This window comes from Oculina patagonica, chromosome 13 (assembly GCF_052425735.1).
Source record: "Oculina patagonica isolate OP01 chromosome 13, crgOcupat, whole genome shotgun sequence".
Lineage (NCBI taxonomy): Eukaryota > Metazoa > Cnidaria > Anthozoa > Scleractinia > Oculinidae > Oculina > Oculina patagonica.
In genome coordinates this window covers 28,413,255-28,435,646 of record NC_135770.1, presented here as the reverse complement: position 1 = coordinate 28,435,646, position 22,392 = coordinate 28,413,255, and the positions used below count along the sequence as shown (strand labels likewise).

Genomic DNA, 22,392 nt, shown 5'->3' with positions numbered 1-22,392 from the left:
GTATTCCTCAGCATTTTTTCAGGTAACCCATATGTATTGAGCCGAGACAATGGGCTTCTGGCCGAGACGGTTTTTGCAACACTGACAAGATCTGACAACAGCATACATCAAAGAAAAAACTTCTATTTATCACAAATCAATAGCGTTCATACCAGCCCGAGGGAACATTCTCCCAAACTTTCTGTAGTATTTCACCAGCACATGTACACAGGAAGCGACGTTTTCAATATCTGTTTTTTTTTTCTTGCTTATGAGTATTGTGAAAAGCTATACAGTACTTGTTTTGACGTGTCGAACCATGCGTGACAAACTTTATTATAAAGCTGTCATTTTATTTTCACTGTAGCTTAACATACTGACCTTGTCATCTCGTGACTCGCGGTCAGTTCGGAATGTAAACAGATCATGTGACGCTTACACGCACATTCAAGTTTCGGTTTCGTTTGGTCTGCAATTTGTGTGCTAACATTGCCAAGAGAACGGAGAGAACTTCACAGATTCTGGGGTGTCCTCGGATACAAAAATATTGTAAGTACTTAAAAGTTACATCTTTACAGTTTTTCAACTTACTTAATTTTAGAACACGGATTGAATGAGTGCGAGTATCGGGGATGTCGACTTAGTCTGTCTCTGCAAACGCAACGAGAAATTTCAGTTCTTTGGGCTCTCAACTTGCCGCTTTAAATATGGATTTGCCTGACACAAAAAGAAATGGTCTAGTAAATTACCAATTTCGACGTATGGGGGTCACCTAACAGCTAGGAGTACGATTTAGTTTAACAATTGGCAACTGTAATTCGGAAACTGCTCCGAACGCATTTTATCGCCCTCTCCGCTTTCGTGGAATCGGGCTTTGCAAGAGAAAATTATTTTCCCTTGGACTTTTTCACTTTAAGGGGGGTGCTTTGCTCGGAACACATATTGGAGAAAACTACAGCATTATAACAAACCGACTGAATCTTATTGGTAGAAAAACAGCAACTGGAATACTAATAATGAATCCTTTTAGTACAGTCCTGCTATCAAAATGCAAATTCTTTTTACTTGTCTCTATCACTCCTTATAATACCAATTGGGAGAATTTCTCTCAATGTCAACTTTTTTCCTTTAGCGATCGTCTCCTCATTTCTCCAGATCTGCGTAGCTGGTTTGAAGTATAAAATGACTAAAAATGTAAACGGATTTGATAACATTGTGAAACTCTCTTTATTGTTTACATTCCGATGAAGCGAGCGCAAGCTCTGAAGTAGTGCTCCACACATTGACAAACGGAATAATTTCATTTCATAAACCACACAGTACAGTAAAAAGCGAATCAAAATTTTTAAAAGCATCTAAAAGGAGGGAATTCTATTCTCGTTGAGACAAGATGCTTAATTTAGTTGACCCTTAAATATGTTCTGCCCGTCTGGTGCTCACCTCAAGCAAGCTATTCATTGTTCGTTGTGAGGAGATCACATAACGCTTCACTCGCACATTTTAACTTTTATTTTCATTTGTTTTTGCGTACAAATTTGCTCTGAATCCGAAATCCGGGCAAAAAAATATTGTCAAGATCCGCCCCCTATAGTTTTTTTCTGGGCCATACCTACAATTTGCAATTCGCCCTTTTAGCGACCTTCCCTTACTCGGATCGATATGAAAATCACACCATATATTGGTTTTAGATTGAAGTTTGATTTAATATATTTTTTAAGGTAATCGATATTTCCATGGCAACGGTAAACAGAAAACCGCCAAATGAGTAAATCCTGATTTTTGCGTGAATCAAATTTACCGCTTAAAAACTAATATCAGCACCTTAAATTATGATGTACTGCAAATAAAATATTCAAGAATTAAAAAATTCTGTATGTGGGAAAAAAGTATCGTCGCCCTGACAACTGTCACCCAATCATAGCGTGAGGCTGCACGTGAAAGGCAAGGCTAATTAAAAATGCGTCCACTCTCTCTGGTTCAAGGTGTTGGAGAAAGCTAAAAGTTTGCAGACCATGGTTGTTTTTCCCGTATTCTTAAAATGCGGATAGAAGCAGGCGAATCAAAAATAAATATGCTGCAGTAAAAGAATGGTCTTCGAACTATGCCTATGCGAAGCTCTGGAGTGAGCGGATGAAATTAAAAGCAATTTTTGGCTTACTTTTGTCGAACAGTGTTGTTCATCGAGCGGCGGAAGTGTTCACCCCAGTTAATTTAGGTAAGAGTAAGCTATGCTTTAGAACAGTCAAGAAACGTCACATAGACAACATATGGTGCAAAATGTGAACTTTATCAGCGGTTTGTTATATTTTCGTTTGATAAATTTTTTTTCCTATGAAGTTTCATACAAATCCTTATAATTTTGACGCCGCCATTTTGACCGAGTTGTCAAAGCGTGGGCCTGGGCCCAAAGAATCGCCAGCGGAAGACCAAGACCATGACCAGTGGCTCTTCTGACAAGATTTATTCGAGAAAATCTGCCCACAATCAATGGAGAAACAAAGAAGATAACCTTGGATATAGGCAAAGTGCAGTAATATAAGCTGAGTAAGTGACACTGACTCGCTGCTGAATTATTTCCCTTTACATTGCCAGTAGATTCTTCCAGTACCAAGTTAGCTTTGTTGAGATTATTTGAAATTTGTTTCGATGAAAAGTGCTTTTCTTTGCTGCATTTTTCCCCAAGTAATGGCAACCTTCCTGATTGAAAAAAGATTGGATTGAAAAAAATTGAGAATCTGTACGTGACCGCTTGGGCCCAGGCCAAACGTCGCCAGGTTTTGCTCATTTGCATTAGGTTCGACTCATGTGCAGTTCGACGTTTGGCCCAGGCCTTATCGAAACAAACTCGGTAGGGATTCCAAACCGCTGTATGGAAATCGCCATGAAATGTTCATTGCTCTAGTTCTACATCTTAACAGTATTATAAGAGCACTTAGTACTGTATATATACTCTGTATATGTGCTTCTAAAAGCAAATAAAAAGGAAATTTATTTTATGGTTGTTTTCCAATGACGATATGGCGACAGGAGCTTGTAACTGTAATTGAATGGGCGAGCGCAAGAACAACACTTCGATTTTTTGGCTAAATTGAACTTTGTCAAAACAGCTCCAACTTCCGCATGCTGGTTTGTTTATGCGTGCAAAAGTTGTCCTGTAATTTAAATCGCTGCTCTTTGCTCTGTTTTCAAGAAATAGCACATGCCAGCGGGGCCTTAACGAATTTCTTTGACAAACAGGAAGTAATTTTTCCTTTAATTCACGTTAAAGTCTCTCTGAAAAGGGCATGCATTGCAAGGCGTTTGTCATTGTTTTGATTCTGGCATTGAAGAGAATCATTCGAAAATCAAAACGATTTAGGGGATTTGGCGGCCTCAAATAATATATACCGGTAGAAACAGGTATAAAATGTTTTCTTTTGAGGTCATTTAGCTAAGGAATACTTTATTACAGCTCCAAAATTCGCATGCAGGTTTGCCTACATGTGATAAACAGTGGCAATTAGCTCGTTACACTCGCAATTGCTTCGTCTTTCATAAATAACATATGCAAAAAAAAAGAATTTGCAGCTTACATTGTCCACATTCATCCAGCACTAGACATGTTTCCACGCATCACGTGTGAAAATCTTTCCTTGAAGAGCTTTACAGCATTTCTCAAACCAAATTGGCTGGCGGCCAGTTCCGGCGGCCATGATTTCATATTTAATTCGTGTTCCTAGACGATAGCAGCGAGGGACTGGGACTCGCTCTTCTATTGTGACGTTCAAGTCACATGTGAGCCGTTCAAGTATAGGAGAAAAAGATGGCGCTTTGCTTGGGAAAATAAACTACTGGTTCGTTTGGGCACAAGTGCGTCCGCTTGGCGGTTGAAGGACATCATTAAGTCTGGAAGCCCGTAAGTCCACAGCATTTCTCGAAGAAATGAGAGATGTTTGGCCTTTGTTTTGCACAATAGCGCTTTTTAGGCGCTCGAGGTGTGAAAGTTGTCTGACAACGGCCGGACGGAACCAAGCGGAACCATGCTACGGACTGGGTATAAAATGCGGACCCAAAATGCGGACTAGGTATAAAACACGGACTACGGTATAAAATGCGGAATAAGCATGCAAAATGCTTAGTCCGCATGTAAACGTGACCTGATGTTAAAAATAACTAGAAGCAAGGCTGTAAGCATCAAAGTTGTCTCACCTCGATAAAGGCAGAAACCCATTCACCGAGTTGCAGTGGAGACTCGACTCTACTCCACTTACTATGCTCAGAACTTTATATAATGTTGTCGATTTCATTTTATAAAATAACCTGAATTCTACGCGCATTTTGATTGGTTCTTACTTATGATCTATTAGAATACAGACGCATAGATGACGTCACGCGGTGGTGTGACTCGCGCGCGTGATCAGAGTTCATAGTCCAAATCAGAGTTTTATTATATAAAACAAATAGATTCAATTTTGCCGTGGGTCTGTTCAATTATAGACCACAGAAGACGTCAAAATGTGTTAAGAACAACAGTGACCCACTCGCCTAGCGGCTCGAGGGCCACTTTTTTTGTTCTTACCACATTTTGACGTCATCTGTGATCTATAACTGAACAGACGCACGGCAAAATGGAATCTATTTGTTAAACAGATAACTCGAACCTCCTGCTGAACTCGAACCTTTTTCCGATTCCCCTCCATGTGTTTCTTTTTCTAATAAATTATTACCCTCGCTAACTCGAACTCAAACGATATCTCAAACCTTTTTCGATCTCCCTTAAAGGTTCGAGTTATCGTTATTCGTTATTCTGGCCAGCCTCAAGCGACAGGCACGTGAAAATTTGACAAACAATCTTAATTTGCATGACAATAAAACCGGGTTAGATGTTTTTCCCCGTATGTTTCTCTTTTGCCATTAGAATTTTTTAGTCTCTTCAGTACTTGAAATTTCGTACCTCTTTTTGGTATTACAGGTGTCTTACGAGTGTTGAAATAAGCGAATGGTGAAACGTGAAAACAAACCGTGTGTAAGTGCAGCGAAAACCACAGGTAGCCAAAGCTTAAGGTACGACTGAAAATAAATAAAATGATCTGAAAACTTAATAAAATGATCTGAAATTATCAACTGCTTATTGTTTTATCTATCTTCTATTACATATTCATGTGAGCTTTGTTCTACGAGTAAAAATTAGCATAATATGTGCTAATACTAAAATTGCTCTCAACTAACAAAGCGAAGCGAAAGGTCGCACACTCGAGCCGCCAGGACGCCGACCCGTGTTCACGAAATGAGCTGTAATTCTCAAAGTTTACCATTTCTCACCCAAAACGCCTCAAATTCATAGGCTACGATAATCATCCTGAAAATACATACCGAAAAATTGCCCAATGTTACATCCTTTCCCCGTTAAAATGACATTATTTCAGTGGTAAACCTCAACGAACCATCCGTGGCCCGAGCTCTTCTGCAAATAATCATATGCAAGTTGGAACAACAAAAGCCACTTTCTAGGGGAAGTGTACGGAATGTCTCGTGCAACACATGATGACCTCATATTCATGAGCTCAGGGATGAGAAGTAAACAAACAAAAATCCATGCACCTCCCCTAGAAAGGGGCTTTTGTTGTTCCAACTTGCATATGATTATTTGCAGAAGAGCTCGGGCCACGGATGGTTCGTTGAGGTTTACCACTGAAATAATGTCATTTTAACGGGGAAAGGATGTAACATTGGGCAATTTTTCGGTATGTATTTTCAGGATGATTATCGTAGCCTATGAATTTGAGGCGTTTTGGGTGAGAAATGGTAAACTTTGAGAATTACAGCTCATTTCGTGAACACGGGTCGGCGTCCTGGCGGCTCGAGTGTGCGACCTTTCGCTTCGCTTTGTTAGTTGAGAGCAATTTTAGTATTAGCATATATTATGCTAATTTTCACTCGTAGAACAAAGCTCACATGAATATGTAATAGAAGATAGATAAAACAATAAGCAGTTGATAATTTCAGATCATTTTATTAAGTTTTCAGATCATTTTATTTATTTTAAGTCGTATCTTAAGCTTTGGCTACCTGTGCGAAAACAAGCAAATTTCGACAAAATTCGAACGTGTCTGTCGCGTGAAGCCAGACGATAATCCACTCAACATTCGAGTTTGGAACCGGAGTTTTGAATCGCGATATCGAGCTGCCGTTTTAACAAGGAATAATACATTTCGAGAATGGGATGTTGAAGAAAAAATAAAATCAAATTCCTAAACCAAATAATTTACTCTTGAGAAAAACCCTTTTGTTGTTTTGACTGTAAAGGGTACCGTAAGGTAGCTTGTTTTGACTGTATTAAGCTACTTTGCAGAGGAAGATCATAATTGTTTGTGGTGAATCCCTACGAAGTTCAACGGATGACGAAACGGTAAACTTTGAACAAGATTTATTTACTATCTTCGATAACAAACAACAGCGCAATTCGAGCCGACAACGATTTATACAAAGGTCACATAAGCCGTTACGTTACATGGGGTCATCCGCACAGTTTTTGCGCGAACAATAAGTTTTTGCTCAAGTATACATACATCGTTGAAAGGGATCTCGTTATTTCTAGCCGTGGTTCGCTTTAAAACGCATTTTATATGTTTAGTCCGTATTCTGTATTTTATACCTAGTCCGCAGTTTGAGTCCGCATTTTATACCTCAGACCGTGTTTTATACCCAGTCCGTAGTCCGTAGTCCGTAGTCCGTAGTCCGTAGTCCGTAGTCTACAGTCCGTGTTTTATACTGACCGGTAAAAAAACCTAAAACACATATCTCTTGACGGGAACTACAGTCAGCGTGAGTTTTGCAGTGTCCGCTTGGGTGCTGCAGCGACAAAGTTGCCGAGAAGCGAGCTGGTTTTAGACTTTAAAAAAATTCTTTGGTTGTTTGGCAGGGAGCCTTTCCTCGCAAAATATTTTTTGTGCCTCATTAAATATTCATCAATCAATATTCGTGCGAACGAAATCCTAAGGAGTCTTGATTTCGCGGGATTTTGTAGATGTGTTATGATGTAAGGAGTGGTGATAGAAGTGAGAGCAAGCGGCACTTAACTGAAAGCAAGACTAATATGAAGTGAACACACGAGCTTATTTTTTCCAAAATTACGGGCGATTTTGGGCGATTTAAGGCGATTTTGGGCTACTTTAGGCGACTTTGGGCGATTTTGAGCGACTTTCGGCAATTTTAGGTGACCTTTTAGGCAATTTTAGGTGACCGACCTAAGTACAGTTGTGATATACATGTACATGGGAATCATCATGGTACACCATAAAGCATTGTTAAAGAAAATATCTTTATATTTGAAGTGACTTAGAGCGACTTTGGGCGACTTAAGGCGATTTTGGGCGATTTTAGGTCCCAGAGTAAGCTGTACTGGCTGCCAAAAAGAACAAACGTATTCAATCAATCCATCCATCATATCAATCAATCTTTATTTCACTTTCATCTCAAATTACAGGTAACGGGAACATATTAGAATAGACTTGCCCGACACAACAGGAAACAGCTACCCGCAAGCAGACTGCAGTGAAAACTAACCGCAAGCACACTAGAGTGAAAGGCAACTACAAGAAAAGCGCGATCTTAAAGGTTAAAGCTGACTCTGATCCTAACTCTAACGGAAAACGCTAACTCTAACACGTTTGTACAACCCTAACCCTTTTCTATAACCCTAACCCTAGCGGGTGTCGGTAAAACGCCGACTCGGGGTCGGGGTCGGGGCCGGGGCCGGGGTCGGGGTCGGGGTCGGGGTCGGGGCCGGGGTCGGGGTCAATTTTTTTACTTTTTTTTTTTAACAACTCACTGACTCAGAAAAAACAATTAAAAAGTTCATATTTGCGTGTGGGGCATTTCGAGTCGAAAAAAGCATTTCCTTCACAAATTTGCCACAAATCTTGATCCTTATAAGTTCAAAAGTATAAGAGAAGAACTTCAGTTAAGGTCTATAAACAGGCGAGTGGTGAAATTTAACTTTTACATACAGTTTAGCCTACTTTGTCTACTCCTCTGTAATCGAATAATTTACACCCGCTTTCAATGTTACGTGCATAGCTATCTTTCTACGTCCATCTTTCCACATCATCTTTCGACAGCATCTTTCGACGTGCTGTTTGAAATGAGCCTATCAAAACCGATGGATACCCTTGTTGGTTTCACCCACAAGGTCAAAAGGTCATGCTGGTGGACTGTGATTGGCGGATTTCGATCCGTGTTGTTTGTTACAACAAACCGCTATGCACCAAACACTAAAAGCGGGGGTAATACTTCCTCGTCAGCATAACCTAAATTTTAGCCGTTCTTTGCTCATTTTGCATTTTGTTGATCAACAGAACCACCTTGTGATTCATAAGAACTTAAAAAATAGATTTTGTACTGAGAGGCTCTTCGGTTTTCAGTTCCACTGAAACAAATTAGGTATAAACAGAGAATTCAAGAGAAACTCGCGTAGACGTTGTCTCGCAAATATTCTAAATCTGTTTACTTTTAAACATACGCGGCAGATTTTTGTAGTAGAATTTGGTGGCCATGAACTGTTTCAGGTGTAAATTAAATTGTATACGTTTTTGAGTAATAAAAATTAAAGCTGCCTTTCATATCAAAAGAAGTATTTTCAAAGAAGTAGAGCGGTTTGTTTTGACAGAGAAACTCGCATGTCGGGCAGTTTGTTGTAACATGTTTCAGTCACGAAAGTTCCTCAACAATCGAAACATACAGCCAGCTTTTTAAAATTTGGTACAGACGTGAATTGCTTCATTTGTGAACTGGATCGAATTTGAAGATTGTACGGTGTGTGTAGTAAGCGGGAGCGATGAAAGGCGGGCAGGCTACAACTCACCATTTGCGTCGAAAACGATGTGTACATTTACTAAGATCAATTGTGACCCTCCACGGGAAAACAGTGAAAAAGGTGAACGCACGGGCACGCGTGTCATGGCACGGCACGCTAAGCGTGTCACACATCGCACGGATATGCGCATATTTAATAAGTAAAACAATGAATGACACGGTTGATATTGTTTGGCACGCTAAAGCTTTTATCTAAGAGCAGTGTGCTATTTGTCACGCTTAACGTGCGATATGACACGCGTGCGAAAGGACACGCGTGCGATATGGCACGCACACGTGCGATAAAACTCGCTTCCCAAACCAGCCTTCGTTTGTAGCTTTTACATTCGTTTGACTTCTTATGGCACGAACGGGTCGAAGCTATCTAAAGAAAAACATGCAAAGACAAATAATAAGCTTGCATAACTTCCGTACTTACCACCAGGTGATCGTGCATAACAGTAAGCTAATTCCAGATCGTACGAGGCTTATGCATAAGGCGGAAATAAAATAGAAATAACTTTGATTGCACGAAACCACGATATTTTAATTGTACTTTAAAAATATAGATTGCTCGCAAGAATTCATTTCATCGAAATCTGTTGATTGCAAGTACAAACACGCTCGATCGATCGCTATTTTTGCGTTCGTTCCACGGATTGAAAAGAAAAAAAGAAAGAATGCTCGCAGTCTATTAATCCCGTCCCGATTATCTGCCTTGGGCAGGACGAGTAGTCATTTTCCCGTTTCCTGACAAGCCCATGCCCCGCTGCGAAAAACTGGGACCAAGGACTGTTTTGTCAACATGGCGGGTCAGTCGACGGGTGAAACGTAGCGACAACGTTTGTGACAAGAAATTTGGCTTCAGTTTTAAACGACATTAGGGTTAATGAATTCACCTTTACACACTTATTTGAATTCTCCCCATGCCATCTGAAATCATTGACGTTTATTTTCAATACATCGAGAACACTGCCGAAAGTGAGGGATGCTTATGACTCAAACCTAAGACACGTAAGCTTGCGCTGGTTTAATCTCCGATTTTGTGTCGTTTACTTTGAAATTGATACTCAATTAAAAGGCTCGGTTCGTCGAAAATCTGCGATTCAATGTTTGTTTGTTTGTTTGTTTGTTTCGAAAGTCAGCTTATACGGCTACCGCTACAATTAAGCTAATTGAGTGCCGACCGGGCAAAGCTTGTACGTGTGATACAGTCGAACCCCTATTAAGCGGCCTCCCATTAGGCGGCCACCCCCTATTAAGCGGCCAGTTACTAAAGTCCCAAAAATATTGTCAGTATAATACTGTAAATAAAACCCCTTTTAAGCGGCCACCCCTATTAAGCGGCCGCGGCCACCTTTCTTCCGTCCCGATGAGCGTTCTTCTATTGTTTTTACCTCTATTTAGCGGCCAATAAGAATGTAATATACGATATTTAAATAAATTTCCAACAAGCTCAGATCGTGACGGCCGATAAAATCATTCAAACACAGGTTTATTGTCGTCTTCATGTGATTTCGTTATTCCTTTTCACCTTATTTTGTATTGAAATAATGTAACCTTCTTACATGTAAAAGACCTACAGTCAACTCTCGTTAAAGCGGACACGCTCGGGGCGTCGTTTAGTGTCCGTAATAGCGAGAGTCCGTAATAACGGGAGTCATTTCCAGTCAAACCTTATTCGCCGGGGATCTGGATTTTGTCCGTAATAGCGAGCGTCCGCAATAGCGGGGTGTCCGCAAGGCGAGAGTTGACTGTAATATGCTAATTTCTGACAAACCCCTATTAAGCGGCCAACCTCTATTAAGCGGCCAGTTGCCATTTCCCCGAGGGTGGCCGCTTAATAGGGGTTCTACTGTAGTTTTACAAGACAAGAGAACGGTAAGTTAATACTCTTGGACAGGGCTAGCGTGTCATTTTGCACACTTGAGTTGCGTGCCATTTGGCACGCTGGCGTGCCATTTCGCACAGTACAGTGCTCGACACGCAACATTGTTCGATAAGACACGCGCCTTTGATTTTATCGTGCGATACTAACAGAAGAAAATTTTTAATTAGGCGTGCCTTCTGACACGCTGCTCGGAAGCCGGCGTGTCATTTTGCACACTGCCTATTGTTTAGCGTGCCATTTTGGCGTGCCCGTGCGTTCACCTTTTTCACTGTTTTCCCGTGGAGGGTCACAATTTTAAAAATGTCTTTCCGCATTTCGGTCACGCAAATTGGAAAAATGGCTAGAAACCTCCACTTATATTTAAAACAATAACAGAATTTAGAAACATAAAGATTGCGAGTCATGTCAATGCGAGCTTCGCTGTCTAAACAAAACAATTCTCCTTCCTTATAAATAATTTTTGGATATGAAAGGCGGCTTTATTTTTACGATATAAACCTGAATTAATTTTCTCTTGCTACCAAACGCATGCACAATTTGATTTAAACCTGAAAAGTTCATGCTATGTTGGCGAGAAGATAGCGCTCAGAAAGAAGTCGGCAGCACATTCTATCCGTCAAGCTGTTTAATAGAGAATTTCACCTGTCGCCTGTTAGACCACAAATTTCTTCTTTTATACTTTTGAACTTATAAGGAACAAAATTCCCGGCTATTTTGTGAAGGAAATGCTTAGTCCGACTCGAAATTTCCCACACGCTAATATAAACTTTGTATTTTTTTTCTGAATCGACGAATTTTTATAAAATAAAAAAATAAAAAAAATGACCCCGACCCCGACCCCGAGTCGGCGTTTTACCGACACCCAACCCTAACCTCGAACCCTAACGCTAAGCTTAACCCTAAGATTAGGGTGGTTGGTGGCTTGACCCTAACAAAAAAGCTAACCCCAACGTTAGCTTTTGCGGTTAGGGTTTGCTTTTGCGTTGGGGTTAGAGTTATAAGTTAAACACTAAAACTTTCGCTGGTTTCATTGTTTTGAACAATTCATTGTTTTGTTTTCTTTGTTTCCCAATAAAGGAACTTAACGCGAAACAGGGGTAACATTTCAAAATGATGGAAATTAACGCGATGTACCCAAAGAAAAAAAACTTGTTGAGACAACAGGAACAAGATTAATTCAACACTAAGTGTATATATACGTCACGTTTACTAGGTGTATATTTGACACAAGACAAGCAACTTCGTCATATTAATATGCGATTATAAAATGATCAAAACAAAGATCGACTACTACCAGAAATATCTTAGCAGTGCCAAAGAACAGGGTGACAGGGCTGGAGAAGGACGTGCTTATGGCAATCTTGGCAATGCTTACCAGAGTCTGGGTGTTTTCAAACAAGCCATAACGTACCACAATCAACATCTTAGCATTGCCAAAGAACTGGGTAACAGGGCTGAAGAAGGAGGTGCTTATGGCAATCTTGGCAATGCTTACCGACGTCTGGGTGATTTTAAACAAGCCATGACGTACCACAACCAACATCTTAGCATTGCCAAAAAACAGGGTGACAGGGCTGGAGAAGGAGGTGCTTATGGCAATCTTGGCAATGCTTACCAGAGTCTGGGTGATTTTAAACAAGCCATAACGTACCACAACCAAGATCTTAGCATTGCCAAAGAACTGGGTGACAGGGCTGCAGAAGGACGTGCTTATGGCAATCTTGGCAATGCTTACCGGAGTCTGGGTGATTTCAAACAAGCCATAACGTACCACAATCAACATCTTAGCATTACCAAAGAACTGGATGACAGGGCTGGAGAAGGACGTGCTTATGGCAATCTTGGCAATGCTTACCGACGTCTGGGTGATTTCAAACAAGCCATAACGTACCACAACCAACATCTTAGCATTGCCAAAGAACGGGGTGACAGGGCTGGAGAAGGAGGTGCTTATGGCAATCTTGGCAATGCTTACCAGAGTCTGGGTGATTTTGAACAAGCCATAACGTACCACAACCAACATCTAAGCATTGCCAAAGAACTGGGTGACAGGGCTGGAGAAGGAAGTGCTTATGGCAATCTTGGCAATGCTTACCAGAGTCTGGGTGATTTTAAACAAGCCATAACGTACCACAAACAACGTCTTAGCATTGCCAAAGAACTGGGTGACAGGGCTGGAGAAGGACGTGCTTATGGCAATCTTGGCAATGCTTACCAGAGTCTGGGTGGTTTTAAACAAGCCATAACGTACCACAACCATTATCTTAGCATTGCCAAAGAACTGAGCGACAAGTCTGGAGAAGGAGGTGCTTATGGCAATCTTGGCAATGCTTACCAGAGTCTGGGTGATTTTAAGCAAGCAATAACGTACCAAAACCATTATCTTAGCATTGCCAAGGAACTGGGTGACAGGGCTGGAGAAGGAGGTACTTATGGCAATCTTGGCAATGCTTACCAGAGACTGGGTGATTTTAAACAAGCCATAACGTACCACAACCGAGATCTTAGCATTGCCAAAGAACTTGGTGACAGGGCTGGAGAAGGACGTGCTTATGGAAATCTTGGCAACGCTTATCGACGTCTGGGTGATTTTAAACAAGCCATAACGTACCACAACCAAGATCTTAGCATTGCCAAAGAACTGGGTGACAGGGCTGGAGAAGGAGGTGCTTATGGCAATCTTGGCAATTCTTACCAGAGTCGGGGTGATTTTAAACAAGCCATAACGTACCACAACCAACATCTTAGCATTGCCAAAGAACTGGGTGACAGGGCTGGAGAAGGACGTGCTTATGGCAATCTTGGCAATGCTTACCAGAGTCTGGGTGATTTTAAACAAGCCATAACGTACCACAACCAACATCTTGGCATTGCCAAAGAACTGGGTGACAGGGCTGGAGAAGGACGTGCTTATGGCAATCTTGGCAATGCTTACCAGAGTTTGGGTGATTTTAAACAAGCCATAACGTACCACAACCAAGATCTTAGCATTGCCAAAGAACTGGGTAACAGGGCTGGAGAAGGACGTGCTTATGGCAATCTTGGCAATGCTTATCAGAGTCTGGGTGATTTTAAACAAGCCATAACGTACCACAACCAAGATCTTAGCATTGCCAAAGAACTGGGTAACAGGGCTGGCGAAGGAGGTGCTTATGGCAATCTTGGCAATGCTTACCAGAGTCTGGGTGATTTTAAACAAGCCATAACGTACCACAACCAAGATCTTAGCATTGCCAAAGAACTGGGTAACAGGTCTGGCGAAGGAGGTGCTTATGGCAATCTTGGCAATGCTTACCAGAGTCTGGGTGATTTTAAACAAGCCATAACGTACCACAACCAAGATCTTAGCATTGCCAAAGAACTGGGTGATAGGGCTGGAGAAGGAGACGCATGTTATTCTCTAGGAGGTGACTTTGAATTCTCGGGTGCTTTGCATGAAGCTCGTGATTATTATCGATCCAGTGTAAAATTGTACAATGATGTGAGAGCTCTTTTGAAGTCCGAAGATGTATGGAAAATATCGTTTCGTCAGGTGTGTCAACATGCTTACACAGATTTTTGGAGAATTCTAGTGAGGCTTCAAAAGACTGACGAAGCTTTGCTTGTTGCTGAACAGGGACGAGCCCAGGCGTTAATGGATGTCATGAAATCACAATATGACCAATATGACTTTGAACCAGTAGCCTCTGGGTCTTCTGAACCTAGGGTAATGATCCTAGACATATTAAGTGATATATCTACCCAAACAGTTTTTGTAGCACTTGAAAGCACCAACATCCATTTATGGGTACTCTGCAAAGATAGAAATGTTCACTTTAGACAAAAAGAAGTAGCAGGTGAAGATGCCGTTACTTTCTTGCAGTCTGCAAGGAAAGATGTTTTTAAAGAAAATGAAATTGACGCTAGAGCTACCTGTGAAGATCGCTCACTGGATAAGCTAAGAAAAAAACTGCCCGCTAGTGAAGAAATATTTCAGGAAACTGTTAAGACATTACCCGGCAAAAACAATTCCTTACGCCTCTTTCACGATTGTATTATTGGCCCTATTGCAGACTTGCTTCAAGGTGACGAATTAATCATTGTCCCAGATGGTCCATTGTGCTTGGCCCCTTATCCTGCATTTTTAGATGATCAATTCAAGTATCTGAGTGAATCTGTTAGGATACGCATTCTTCCGTCATTGACGAGTTTACAACTGATCGCAAAGTCTGCTAAGGACTATCACAGAAGAAGCGGAGCCTTGCTCGTGGGAGATCCATGTGTTGAAGAAATTAGAAACGAGCTTAATGAGTCCATTTTATTGCCGTTGCCATACGCCAGAAAAGAAGTCGAGATGATAGGAGACATGCTAGGTATCCCACCGCTCACTGGAAGAGAAGCCACGAAAGACGAAGTGCTGAGACGAATGAGTTCCGTTGCCTTGGTTCACATTGCAGCACATGGCGATATGGAGGCTGGTGAAATTGTTTTGGCTCCGAATCCCGCACGGTCATCTAAAATCCCTGGAGAGAAAGATTTCATGTTGAAAATGGCTGACGTGCAAGCGGCAAAGCTGCGTGCAAGGCTTGTTGTGCTCAGTTGCTGTCACAGTGCTCAAGGGAAGGTCACGCCTGAGGGTGTGGTCGGTATTGCAAGAGCTTTCCTTGGTGCAGGTGCTAGATCCGTTTTGGTGGCACTCTGGGCAATTGATGACGAGGCCACTATGGAGTTTATGAAAAGTTTCTATGATCATCTGGTTCGTGGATGTAGCGCCAGTGTAGCACTAAACCGGGCTATGAAATTCCTGAGAGAGTCAGAGAAGTTTGCTGCCGTGAAGTACTGGGCTCCGTTTGTACTCATCGGTGATGACGTCACGATAGAATTTGGAGAAAATCAGTAAAAGCATCGTAAGTAGCACTTCTTTATAAACTGAAAACATCTTTAAATTTAGTTGTAGGTTTAATCTGTACTTGTTTATTTGTTCCGTAAAAGTTGAAATTTTACATCAGCCTTTTGACAGCTTTAAGTTTGTTTTATAACGTTCGTGATATCAAAATATACAAATATTCAAGCAAAACGAGCCTACTTCCTTTGGCTTTCTATGGTGAATACCTCGTACAACTGGCATTATTCTTTGAATATATTACTATATACTTCCCGCTTTTAATGTATAAGTAAGTTTTGGAATTTTGTTGCCTTGCACTCGCAAATTTCAGACGAGTATGTCAAGTTAAGACATATCCACTAACCTTACTGTTATACATCAGAACCTCGGTAAGCTTACGTTTAAACACACCATTGTTTGCGCTTGACCTCAAGAAAAATTTACCGTATTTTCTCGTTTAAACGCCCCCGACGTTTATTTCAAACGTGACTCGATAGAGCCGGCGTTTATTTGATTCCAGGAGTTTGTTTAAGCCCTATGTTTTTCAGAATTGATTTTTATTCATTATTTTTCACAGCAATATATTTAGACATTATTTTTAAAGCATGTTAAACCTTTAATAATTGTTTAAGGGGTTTATTTTCAAATACAGCTTGGCGACCCGGCGTTTAATCGAGAAAATACGGTATGCACATAGTTTTATATTTCGTGGAGATAGATGGTTTACAGGCATGTTACTGAAACAGCAAAACACCACCAGTTTGTATATAGCCAACTGGTCTGCCTCCTGCTAGTTGGGATTTTTAACTATGTTATGTTTATTTTAAATATTTGTTTACCCTGTTTCAGTGGCATGCCTGTAAACTTGCCGTCTCGAAGAGATATAACGCCAAGTGCATGACCACTAATAGCAACACTTACTTCTACTATACTTAACACCATAATTTTGAACGTTTGCAATGATCATGTTTCGAAATGGCCTGCGATTTACAAAAAAGGCTGGCACTATGAGTAAAATGTCTTGCCCAAGAACACAACGCTGTCCCCCGGCCAGGGTTGGAATTCGGACCGCCCGATTCGGAGTCCGGCGCGCTAACCATTGGGCCAACTCCCCTCCCAGCCTGCAAATTAACTTTGGCAAATATTCTGCAGCACTCGAATCAAACTACCTTCGACGAGGCACGGGCAGAATAATTTAAACAGTGTAAGTCAAAATAGAATTCTTGGCCACGAGTATGTTGCCTCTCACATATGGCTTGTTTTTTTTTTTTGCAGAAGCTGTGTAATCAAGTACAAAGAAAACTGCTCGGCGAGTAGTTGACAGCTTTTTTATATCCTTTTTACAGCGTTTGTATTTTCCCTGTAACTTGTTTCTGCAGTGATACTACAAAACAAACAAAACTTCGTTGTTATAGTCATTTTCCAAAGACAGCAAGAGGAATAGAATTTATTAAAAGTAGGTCGTTTACAAGTTGACCAATTCTGCTTCAAGTAAGCAGATGAAACATCCCGCGGTCGCCTGTATATCAAGATAGAGAACGAGACTTATTTAAGATATTCGCGTTTTTCTCTTTTCGTTGCTAGTCCCCAGTTTTGAAAATCGGAAAATTCAATTTCAGTTTTTTTCTTAGTGTAAAATAGCAATATGTAGAACATGTGCAGTCTAACTTCATTTTCCAGTCTTTCACTTCACCCATTTACTGATCGTGGGACAAGGGAGCTTCTATGACGTCAAAAAGATGACGTAATGACCGCTACACACAGAAAATGCGTTAACCCATCCTGACAGGGGCCACATTTTAGAACAGCAGATGACAATAAGAGACTGGGGACTGAAATTGGAAGCTTCAATGCGTTGTGGAAATCTCGGCTGAGATGAACTTTTTTAATTCTGACTGTTTATTTAATGCAGTCACTGAGAACTCAGTACTCAATCAGTATAGTGTGTATCGTTTATAGTTTTTTTCTTCAAATTTTGTAAATAGATAATTGATAAGTGTTTTCGATGTGGACATGTTTGTGGGAGCTCTCCCTGGGTATGTGGAGAATCCATGACGATAGGGGCTAAGTTGAGAGTTTCTTGTTATTCTTGTTAATCACAATATTTGCTGGGCGAATGCCATACGGTTTTATCTTCCGAAGCATTATATATTGACTATACTGGACTTTTTTTAACTCAGTTATGATTACCTTAAGGAAAGGGTGTTTACTGATTTTCTATTCATAGAACAGTGTAGACCAGTGTACATTTTAAATTAGCAAATTTAATTAGAGTATAGATAAGCCGAAAGAAAAAGGAACAACATATTTCTAAATCACTATCAGGTATACATCAGAACGTAACGTACAACAAAGCAAATGTAATAGCTGCAAACCTTGCAGGTTTCAAAGAGAACAACGCTAATGCTATAGGCTACTGCTACAGAGTTTATGCGATTTACTTTTCGAGAAATAGTCAGTTAATTCGCCCTGGCGATAATCCTTTGAAGTTTCCTAAGGTCGGATTTGGAAGAATTGGTATCAACCTCCACACCCGGACCTCCACAAAGGAACTGAACGTCTGTAGCACGTCAATGGCGTGGCACAGTTCGTGTCTTGAGGGGCGTTTTAACTCGTGTACGTTTATATTTCAAAATAATTTCAACGGTTTGGACTACAGCACGCCGATTGTTTTGACTTGTCATGTATTGACAGACGTGGTTTGAGTTATCGAGGGTAAAATTATATAGAAAATGACCTGAAGGGAAACGAAAGTTGGTTCGAGTTAGCGGGAGATTCGAGTTATCGAGGGTAACATTACAGTAAATGTATAACGTAAATCCAGGAGCAATCGATTTTGGTTCGAGTTAGCGAGGGTTCGAGTTATCGGGAATCGACTGTATGCTTTTGCAGAAAATCTCTTTGGTGTCTATTTCTGAAGCAAATTCGTAGCAAAGCCTTTGTATAGTAAGGTATCTCAGAACATTTCTGCCAAATGATTTTATAGCCCCAAATTTACGAATTGTGCCCGTGATGGACAAAGGTCCTTTGAAAAAAGTTTTTTTTTTTCTGAAGCATTGTTTATTTTAGAAACTCATCGTGTGAGATCCAATGATTAACTGAGAGATGATCATTCGAGGACCGATTTTACGCAATACAGAAGAAGTCAATACTCATGTTGGCATTCATTTGCAATTTCCTTGTACCAGGATTTCTCGAGATAGTGTTTTGTTACGCTAGATTGTGTACCACTTGCTATGGCAGCCTCAGAAATCAAAATGAAACACTACACCTCCTGTATATACCGATGGTGTATTCTGCAAGTAATGTTATTTTAATCTTTGAAAAGAACTTTTCAGTGTTCAGCTAAAGGCAGTTAAAATGAAGTGTCTTTTGCCACTGCTTCTTGTAATGGGAAAACTCAGAACTGCATGGCACACAGTAAAAAAATGTGAAATTCACATTCTGGGACAAAAAAGGGGGTATGCTGATACTTATATAGATTAATGCTGTAAAGTTACCATAAGCATTTTGACGGACTTGTGATTGACTGTTGACTTGATGCAGTCACAGAATTTAAGCAGTAATGTGTATAAAAACAATTAGAAAGCTATTACTAAGCTATTACTTCTTACGTGGACATGTTGGGAATGAAACTCCTTCCGGCCTTGATAGGGCGTGGTACAGGGGATGGGGGGCTAGGTTGAGAGTTGTCGCTGAGCAATCGGCGGTGGAGTGTTATCAATTTACAAAGTTGAAAAATTCTTCAATGTCCAACCATTTCCTTTAAAAACTAAATCCGGAAAATTTAATGGATTTTTGCAGGAGCCATTTACCAAACATGTCCACTGTAATGCCATTTTAAAAGCAGATTAAAACTTGTAAGATAACTGTAAGATCCAATGAACTACTGCATGGACAATCGTAATCACTCGTAATTAGGGTTGAACGGAAATATAATTTCAATCACAGTTGTTAGGCAGAATATGAATATTAAAAACGTGTTGCTGTTTCAGAGGCCAGATTACTTCTCTGCTGCAAGCAAATCTCCCCTCCCATTATCAGCCACACATCTTGGAGCGATGAATTTTAGTGCAAGGACGCAACCTCGTTCCCAGGACTTTTCCCTTGGTAAATTTAAGGAAAGCCCTGGGAACGAGGTTGAACAAGGACGATGTTTCATATGATCACCCTGATCCCAGAGGGCCACGGTCTTCCTGATTTTGGTTATTTCTATTATTTCTTCCTATTTCTATTAGAAATCTGCGAAACTGATTGCTCTTCACATTATTTTCTATTTAAACAACAGAGTGTTTCTGTCGAGGAACTATCGGTTGACTTTTGCCCCGCGGAAATGTGATGTTCTTAAAAACAAATATTAAACCGAGGAGCGAAGCTTCGTATATGTAAGTTTTAAGAATATCAAATTTCCAAGGAGCGACTATTAGACCGATAGTTCCGAGACAAAAACGCTCTATCTTCTTTATTGTTCACCACTAAATTTTCTTCCGCGCGCCCATCCAAAAGTGAACATCATAAGCTATTTTTAACTTTTTAGGATGAAAGACTTGAACTTAAGATACGAAAGATCACAAAAGCAAACAAGAAACCAACTTGATTTTTTTGTCTGTAGACGCCATCCAGGTATTTTTCTCGGACGGGCACTATGGGCTTACAGTGTCTCTCCGCGGATGAACGCTACTGTGTCACATGATCAATTTAAATACATAAGAATCGGAGTAAAGTTAGTGGTGAACTATAAAAGAAAATAATGCACTCTTAAGGTCTAAAAAAGCTGCTAGTGGACGAACGATTCGTTAGGCGAGAGCATTCAGCTGCTTTTCTAGACCGCATAAGTGCATTATTTTCTTATAGGACATAGGAAAACTCACCATCTTCTATTTGGTTTAAACTTTATATATACAAGACTACCGGCACAGCTTACAGCAGCCTCGAGTGCTGGGAATATCGGTAAAGTGTAGATTTAATTTATTCTGTTCTTCGATGACGTGCTTATGAATGAACGAACACACCATTCCATTCGTATTTCCAATTTTAATGTCCTTCCTCTCACTGAATAAAGGAGATTTAGAAAGCCGAGGGCAGAACAGACGTTTGAAGGCGAAATCCAAAGGTTGACTCTATATTTACGATTCCCCACGTGCTGCAATAAACCAATGGGTACTAAGTAACGCGCGAAACGAGTAGAGTATCTCACGATATTTGTACTCCACAAGACGCACAAGACAGGCTTCATGTCCACTTATTCCTCATGTACGCGCAGGAAATTCAAAAAGTCAGCATTTTAGGAAGAAAAACGAAAATGGGTGAAAAACGTTGAACGTTGGATAATAAACAAATGATAAATCCTTATTAGACATTTCAGTGTGTATACGTAGTATCGCTTTCCATTTTATTCGTGAGGGTTGTCCAATACACCCAACCTGGGTCGATTCGACTATTTCACTTTACGATTCGACTCAACGGAGGTCGATCTGAGCGAAACTTAGAAAACTAACAGCATCTTCGTCAAACCGGAAGTCGATTTGCGTGAGACTTAGAGAACTTACAGTATCTTGGCTAACAGGGTGGGTTGAAAATGTTGTCGATTCGAGTCGATTCGACTGCCTGGATGTCGATTTGCGCGAGACTTCCGGTATTTCGGGTCGACATCAATGCCGACGAATCGTCTCGAATCGATCGAATCGAGTCGAATCGACAACATTTTCAACCCACCCTGTTGGCCAGAATGCTGTTAGTTTTCTAAATGACAGATCGACGCCGTGCGACTCGTGTCGAATCGACAAGTACTCTTGACGAATCTATCCAGTTCGATGGCACGTTTTAAGAACGAGGAAGGTTTATATTTTCATTTTGTGCTCGCCCTTGACTTCCGGTAATGCGGATAGACGCCGTGCGACTCGTGTCGAATCGACAAGAGGGTCCTGAAGGGGTAAAATGGGAACTGGGATTTGACTATTTTTACTGGGATTTGCATATGTTTTTACTTGGAAAATAGGATTTGGGTCACTGGGACTGGGATTCACAACCAGAAAATGGGAATGGGAAGCTCGTCAGTACACGAAAAAAACATATATTTCAGGCTCAATAATATTCATTAAAGCATAGTTACAATGTTGAAAACTCTGAAACGAAACCTCCGCCTGCACGCAAGTGTCTTTCAAGTGGCGGTCAACTTTCCTGTCAGTGATTTAGTTACTCAGCGGAACAGCTATGACTGAGCATGCTCAAACTAGCGTAATCCAATATGGGCGAAACACATCCTCGTACCCAGGGTCTTCTTCGTTCCCTTTGAACAGCGGTCTGGAAACGAGCGAGCCTGGAAGGTTCTGATTGGAAGTCCAACAATATCGGACTTCCGGTTGAATTGCGCATGCTTACCTTTAAAAACCATGACTCAACGATCTTCTTGGTGTTTACTTCCTGACATTTTATTGTTTTTAAAACCAATCAAAATCAATCTTGCAACGGAGATTTGAGAGTCGCTCGTGTCGTCAAGATTGCGCAGTATGAGACGAAGACTCGAAGGTACGAGGTTGGACGAAACATGTGACGGCAATTCCTCTTCTAACCTAGTAACACACACGGAAAATTGTGAATAAGACATTCCTCTGAACTGCTCACTCAAAGAACTGGAGAAAACGTTAATACGAATGTGTTGAGTTGAGAATTTCAGAAAACGAAAGGGATTTACCGATTTCAACTAGCAGAAATAAAGCAAATAAGGATTTAGGACAATTGAGATATCACAGTTACTGCACGTATAGTGCCTCTGAGCCTTGGTTTTCATGCACTGGGATTTAGCAAACATTTTACTGCTGGGACT

The 22,392-nt window shown here is 40.7% G+C and overlaps 1 protein-coding gene across 2 annotated transcripts in view; it reads left to right on the top strand.

Moving 5' to 3' along the window:
- Positions 1 to 22,392, top strand: part of LOC144636251 (uncharacterized) — a 90,799-nt gene that overhangs the window by 42,350 nt on the left and 26,057 nt on the right. Inside the window, exons 2-3 of one of the 2 annotated variants that reach the window (XM_078495411.1) lie at positions 11,916 to 15,588; positions 16,842 to 17,040. In XM_078495411.1, the coding sequence (XP_078351537.1) occupies positions 11,970 to 15,581 (3,612 nt within the window). In that variant the 5' untranslated portion in view covers positions 11,916 to 11,969 and the 3' untranslated portion in view covers positions 15,582 to 15,588; positions 16,842 to 17,040. Of the gene's footprint in view, positions 1 to 11,915; positions 15,589 to 16,841; positions 17,041 to 22,392 lie in introns of those variants that run through there. The other variant, XM_078495410.1, reaches the window with a different exon arrangement.